We start from the raw sequence: 7,286 nt of genomic DNA, 5'->3' as shown, positions 1-7,286 counted from the left end.
TACGTGTGTGTGTGTATATGTATGTGTATATGTATATACGTGTGTGTATATATATGTGCATGTAAATACATACGTATATATATATATATGTGTGCATGGTGGTGGGTTGACCCTGTCTGGAGGCCAGGCACCCACCAAAGCTGCTCTGTCACTCCCCTCCTTAGCTGGACAGGGGAGAGAAAATACAAAGTTCATGTGTTGAGATACAGGCAGGGATAGATCACTCATCGACTCCTGTCATGGGGAAAACAGACTTGACGTGGGGGAGTTAAATGAATTTTTTACTAGTCAAAATCAGAGCAGGGTAATGAGAGGTAAAACAAATCCTAAAAACATTTTCCCCCCTACCCCTCCCACTTTCCCCAGGCTCTACCTCCTTCCCCCCAGTGGCACAGGAGGACAGGGAAGGGTGGTTCATCACAGGTTGTTTCTGAATTTTTCCCATAGCACACTTTCATGTTTACAAGCTGATTTAGACTGTATTCAATCGTTTGGTAAACAGAAATTAAAACAAGCACCACAGAGAATGTTCATGCTTTTAAAATTGTCTGATTTTGGCCTCCCTGCTGTTCCTGGATGAAGGAGAAAAACATCACTGCCTAATGATTTTCTTTGTCAGAATGTTTCTTTTTTAGTTGATGATATAACTCAATTATCTGTTTTTTTTAGAACATTCCTGAAGAAAGCTTGTATGTGAAGTGTAACGGGCGACTGGCCAATGATGAAGATGTGTTGCAAAGTGGAGCTGTTTATAGTCTGGAGCCAAGACTTTGTGGTGGAAAAGGAGGTTTGTTCTTTAACTGCTTGCTACTGATTAGATTCTTAGGTTGAAAAAATTCTGCTATGCCACAGTCTATGTTGATAGCAGGAGTTCTCATATACTACCAGATCTCTTGTCGTGTGTATGACTGTCATATAATGTCCCTGAGCTGAAACCAAAGTGCACATGGAAAGCTGAGAATTGACCAGGGAAGCTGCAGTTCAGCTCTTCTTCACATCCCTGTTCATCTTAGCTCTATTAGAAATCTGTATCATGCACCAAAGTGACTTCAGAGTTGAAACTGTGTTGAAAAGGACCTGTTATCTTAGGATCCTGTTTCATCCATGGTCTCTTAGGACAAATGTTTCAGGTACAAATAGTCTGTGATTTGGCTATGTTATATGACCTAATTGACTTCTCTTATTTAAAAAAACACCTAAATGCCAACATCTCAGTAGCTGAAGAACTGAAGAATTCAGTCGAAGCTAGACACCTTCTATTGACAAAATATTTTAAGTGTGTTACTGAAGGTATATATTAACATGGCCACTGACATTGTGGGCATTCCCTAAAATGGAACATGATGGGTGAAGGAAGCTTTGCAGAATATTTGAGTGTAGTTGGAGTCAACATGTTTGCTTTTTGAATGTAGTTCTCAAAATCTTAGTGAATGCATTGCTGCTGATTTTTGGGAACATACCTAACTGGGCGTCGCAGCTTGGTTCACATTCTTCAGTAGCGTGTTTCATGAGCTACAAAATTTTCCTCACTAATGGCAGCAATTGGGTTTATTAGCTGAAGACAATACTTTTTTTGCCTCGTGATGCAGTAGACTGTCTGGCTTGGTTACTCTTTGTAACACTCCTTAAAGGTCGTTTTAGGGCACTGACATTGTAGATTTGTTCATCTTCCAGTTAAAAAAATGGTGCTTGGCACTTTGCAATTGCATGAAGGATTGTATTGCTGTTAATCCACACTGTGTTTCTTTGACCCTGTGAAACAAGGGTCTTTATCCAGCTGGAGACAACATGAGGTGGGACTGAGTGAGAGAAAGTAGTGGTCTTGCCTTTGAGTAATTAGTGGCTGAGGTGTGTATAGAAATCGGTTTTGAGGGGCTCTCCAGAATAACTTTGTGCATAACAATCATCTTGATGAAGCAGGTAAGGTTGTCTGCTAAAAAAAGCTATTTTATTTTTTGTTAGATTTTTAAAAGGTGATTTAAGCTTGGTGGGACTAAAGGGTCTTGTGGGGGGAAGGTATATCCTGGCTAAATTAGAAAGGACTCAAAAGTGTTATTTTGGGGTGAAAAAGGTTTCAAACTATTTTGCTGAGGTAGCCCAGAAATAGGCCTTCCTGTTAGAAGTGTTGCACAGGTTCTAGTAAATCTGGAGTCTCTCTGGTGTGACACCAGGAGCACAAAAACAAGGTGATTGGTAAACACTGGGTACCTTTGTTTTCCCTTAGTGCTTCAGCATTTCACCCAATGACAGTTCTCCAACATGTGGCAGCTTTTAACTCTCCCTTCAGTTACATCGAGGGAGAGGAGAGCGTTGAATTCACTGTATTCTTTTTCCATAATTAATTCTTTTGTTGTGTGCTAGCTCATATCCTTCTGTTTCTGTTTAGCTAATTCTTGATTACTTTTCCCTCTATAAGGATTTGGGTCGATGCTGCGAGCGCTTGGTGCTCAAATTGAGAAGACAACAAACAGAGAGGCTTGCCGAGATCTCAGTGGAAGAAGACTTCGAGATGTCAATCATGAAAAAGCGTAAGGCATTTTCTTGGAAGCTGGAATTATAAAATAACCTGACCCTGTAGTTCACTGTTAACGAAAGAGGAGGTCAAATGACAGGCTGTTGTAGCAGTGAAATGGTACTTTGAATACTAGAAAGAGCAAAAGCAAAATCTTTAGTGCAGGTGGACTGGAAACCAACAGGACTCTCGTGACTGTAATTCTATTATTGCAAAATAGATGTGATTGTGCTACAGCCTGCTTCTGAGAGACTGCTCTGCACCTCTTGGATTCCTCATCTGGAATTCTCACAGTTCTCCCTGAAGCTGCAAGAGCACAATATTGGAGATATGTGACCTTACTGCTGTTTCTGGCTTTCAGAATAAACTCTGCTCTCTTCTCTGTAGCAGAATCTCTGTCTGTTCCTTCAGTAGTTCCCCTGAACACTGTTACTTAACTTTTCCCGTTGTCTCTGTCGTAGCAGGTGGTGAAAGCACTCAGTAAATGCAAAGCAACCAATTGGCATTACATTAAATGCTGGAAACATTCATTTTTGTGGTCCTGTCACCTGCAGGATGGCTGAATGGGTGAAAAAGCAGGCAGAGCGGGAAGCAGAAAAGGAGCAAAGGCGCTTGGAAAGGCTGCAGCGGAAGCTGGCGGAGCCACGGCACACGTTCACAGACCCGGAGTATGAGCGGCAGTACCGTGAGATGGCAGAGCGGCAGGAGGAGTCCATCCGTATAGGTACTGCAGCTTGGCCTCGCTTTCTGTCCTCCAAACATAGAGCACACTGACAGTCTCTCTAGCCTCACTCCAGCATGAAAACTTAAAAAAAAAAAAAAATTTGCTGATGGTAACTCTTCCAGTTGAAGGAAATTTTAAGATTCGGTAAAATTTGCTTGACTTAATTTTTCCTCTTTGTCTACAGTCTCTCTTAAATTGCATTGAACAGTGTAACGTAAAACAAGTGATGCTTCATCTTGCTGTGCGAGCGTCATCTCATGATAAGAGCCAAATTCTGTGAAGATGATGTTGAACTTTAAGAATTACATTATCAGTTTCAGTAAAATGATGAAACTGTAAGTGGGTCTTACATAAAAACTAGATATTGAATCCAGCTACAAAATACCTTGTTTCACTTCCTGGTCTTTGTAGTTACTTTATTTATCCACAGATTGTTCCCTTGTTGGCAGATACATGGTGAAACTGAGGCTGAATGGGATGTAGAACCTGAGAGTTCAGTTCAGGAATCCAATTTTAATTGACTCTCTGCCTTAGTAAATCCATGTAGGAAAGCTTTTGCTGCTACTGAGTTTATTATGAAGCTTTGAGTCTTCATGAATGTGCACCAGCAGTGATTCTTTTCCATTAGTGTTTTAAACTTCATCTGAAATGAAAACTGAAATTTACAACATATAGGAATTGTGCACTGATGAAGTAAACTTTCAATTTTGTTTTGAAGGGTTGCAGGTTATTGCCAGCAAAGCAGTGTCATCAGAAAGTGGCAAGAGTCGGAAACGTCCCGGTGAACCTGGAAAGAGTGGAACAAAATCTGAAAAAAGAAAATGTCTTTGGTAAGTGTTATGCCTTGGTTCTATACTCAAGTCTCAAGCCTTCAACAGGATGAAAGGTTAGATAGGGTACTAGTAAGCAGATTCAAATCTGAGATGTATACTGAAATAGGAATAAGAAATCAAACTGATTAAATCGAAGAACTAAAAATAAACATTTCTGTGTTCCTGTAATTCTGTCCCAGCTGGAGCAGACAAACTTTATTTGCAAAAATAGGCACTTTTGTCCACCTCCCCTTCTAATATGGTTATATTCTACTGCTTCCCATTGTCCCGTTTTTTTCATTAATGAATTAAATTTACAATGAACTTTAAAGATTTTTTTTTCCTGGCATCTTTAACCTAATGTAACATGAAAGAGAACCCAGTGATTCCAGTCATTTCTGTATTGGGAATGCTGTAATGAGATATCTGTTTGGGGGGTTTGTATATCTTGTGCAACATCAGCAGCTCTTCCTCTAACTAAACTATCCTAAATAACTGTTAGGGTAGTTCACTATATCTCTTTGAAAAGAGAAACATGACAATTAAATAAATTACTCTAAGAAAAAAAAAGTTAAAATAGATGTGTGTTAACTTGTAACATACTCCCTGTGCCAGGCTGGGATTGGATGATGCCAACAATTCAGGCTGTGAGGATGACAACAAAGATGAATCTCCTTGTACATCTGACAGAAGTTGTCCATCAGGCAGCAGATACAATGAAAATGTTGGAAATTCAGATGAATGTTCAAGCAGCGCTGTGGCTTCAGCAGAGGATAGTCCTTCTACCAGTGCAGCTTCTGCTTCAGAAGAGGATAGTCCAGCTGCCAGTGCAGCTTCTGCTTCAGAAGAGGGTGGTCCATCTACCATTGCAACTGAGAAACCACTGGAGCAGCCAGAAGGTACTGGAAGAGATGTGAAAAGAGAGATGTGCACAGGTGGGCTGACCGAAATTCCGGCTGAAGAAAGTAGTAAAATGACAAAGCCCCTGATGGAAGAGGCCCAAGAAGAGAAAGAAGTGACCCAAGCTCAGAAAAAAGAGGATCTAGAAAATGTTTCTTCTAAGGCACAGGAAACAAACCAGTTACAGACCACAGTAAGTATGAAGCTGTACAAAACATATGTCTTTCTTCAGCTGCTTTTACAGCTGAGGAAGCAAATAAGCTTCACCTACAGCAATGGAACTTTTCCCGCTGGACTGATGAAAGCCCAAGTGATATTTCGCAGTAAAGGGTGCCAATACTTGTGGTTCATTGCTCCTTGCGTAACATTACTAATAAAGATTTTTGGGGGTAATGAATCTAGATTTGTTCTAGCAATAAAACAAAGTGTGGCTTTTTTTTTTTCCAGGCTAGGGAGATGCTTGGATTTTCTGCCTTTTTACAGCTTGAGCAGAAAGTCTGCCATCAGCTGCCAGTGACTGATTTCTCATATGTGAAAGTTTAATACAGTTCAATGGAAAAAAGACCAAGGATGTAACCTGATCAATTAGAACTTTGTCATCTACTGTACTGTTAGAGCTGGCAGATTTTAAACAGGATGTTTACCATTCTTCACTGTTTACCTTTTGCTCAGTATTTGCGAGACTTTCTATTCTTAAAACAGGAAACTCCACCAATGCTGTGGCAGATTGTTATTGCAGGTGGAAATATTTTTATAGGAGTCCTTGATGATTTTTTTTTGAAGTAGGGTGAGAATAACGAGACAACCAGTCATTTTTTTGTATGCTTAGCAGGACAAAGGTTCTAGTTCTGCTAGTGAGAATTGCTTTTGCTGAGCACATAACAGAGTGGTCTCATTCCCACTGCTGGTGTTATTTGCTCTGGGGTCTTTGATACATACCATAAGACTAATCTGTGCTTTCAAGTACTGAATGAAATGGGCATAGATTTTGGTGTCCTTTTTAGTGTGTTAATGTTTGGTGGTAGTGTTTAGCGTGTTAGTAAAATCTGGCATTTGAATTATCCAGGGCCCTGGGTTTGGACTACACAGTCTGTAGAGGTCCCTTTTGCCCTCAATTAATTAGCAAATATGCTAATTTCCTTTTAAGATGAAATTTTAATCCTCTTTTTTTTTTTGTGGCAGGATGAGGTGTGAACTTCAGAACTTGTTTTTTGGGTTAGTCTTACTAAAAAGAGGTGCTTTTATATCTATTTCTTTAATTACTGTGTAACTATGTTAGATATAACTGTTCATCCTCCTTCCTGCTCCTGCTGGAGGTGTATTGGCTGTGTTCTGCATCAGGCTTAAAAGGAGCTATTAGCTTTAACGGGCCTCTGGTAGTCAAGGTTAAGTTACTGAACTGCTATGCAAGATGGTAGGCCGGTTTTAATTCAGCTTTCTTGGGAGTAGTGAACTTTCCTGGGGATAATCATAGAATCATGGAATCTCCTGAATTGGAAGGGACCCACAAGGATCATCGAAGTCCAACTCCTGGCCCTTGCACAAGAGTCATACCGTGTGCCTGAGCACATTGTCCAAATGCTTTTTGAACTCTCATTTCTCTTGCATGTTTTTCTCTTTGCAGGAGGTGGAACCGATAGACCTACTGGCGTTCAACTCTGCTGCTGAATTGGAAGCCCTGGGTTTAGATAAGCTGAAGATGGGATTGATGGCATTAGGACTGAAATGTGGAGGCACTTTGAAGGAAAGAGCAGCAAGGCTTTTCTCAGTGAGAGGTCTGTCTAGAGATCAGATCAAGCCATCCTTATTTGCAAAGCCCTCTAAGGGGAAAACTGCTGGTTAGATTTGAGACTGTTTACCTTTTTGCATGTGTATTTGATGTCATTAAATAAAAGTTCTTGGTATCCTTTCAATTGAGTATCCCCAGCTTGTAAATTCACATCCACAAGGTAAGCTTCATTAGCATCCCAAGGAGTTACGAAAAGGATGGGCAGGTGCTGAGTATATCATCATACACAGACCCAGCTCTTGTGGATCTGTTTGACAGTGTTCTGAAAATATAAACTGTAGCACTTCAGGGCTAAATTGGTAAAGCACATTTAAACTGTTCTCTGTTTACCTAGGATGGGATCCAAAAGGAGCATACTTAGCAGTTTGCAGCTTATCATTAGTAAAATCTGGTTTATATGATGAGCAGTGACTTAAGTGCAGCAAATGGTGGCAAGAAAATGTTTGGTGGAGGTAAAGCACGTGACATGGCTGACAGTTTAATCTATAAGGGAGTCTTGGAAAATTTAGGGGGGAAAAAGAGAGGGAGGGATGAGAGAAACTTGGAGGT

The 7,286-nt window shown here is 40.4% G+C and overlaps 1 protein-coding gene across 1 annotated transcript in view; it reads left to right on the top strand.

The window, feature by feature from the left end:
* The window catches only part of SDE2 (SDE2 telomere maintenance homolog), a 7,508-nt gene extending 647 nt beyond the window's left edge, over positions 1-6,861 (top strand). The window contains exons 2-7 of the mRNA XM_027696654.1: positions 670-787; positions 2,417-2,528; positions 3,067-3,236; positions 3,955-4,066; positions 4,664-5,141; positions 6,573-6,861. Coding sequence (XP_027552455.1) covers positions 670-787; positions 2,417-2,528; positions 3,067-3,236; positions 3,955-4,066; positions 4,664-5,141; positions 6,573-6,791 — 1,209 coding nt within the window. The 3' untranslated portion in view covers positions 6,792-6,861. The remainder of the gene's footprint in view (positions 1-669; positions 788-2,416; positions 2,529-3,066; positions 3,237-3,954; positions 4,067-4,663; positions 5,142-6,572) is intronic.
* The last annotated feature ends 425 nt before the right edge of the window (positions 6,862-7,286 follow it).

This window comes from Neopelma chrysocephalum, unplaced genomic scaffold (assembly GCF_003984885.1).
Source record: "Neopelma chrysocephalum unplaced genomic scaffold, ASM398488v2 Primary Assembly neopelma1_108, whole genome shotgun sequence".
Lineage (NCBI taxonomy): Eukaryota > Metazoa > Chordata > Aves > Passeriformes > Pipridae > Neopelma > Neopelma chrysocephalum.
This window is presented reverse-complemented; position numbering and strand designations above follow the sequence as displayed.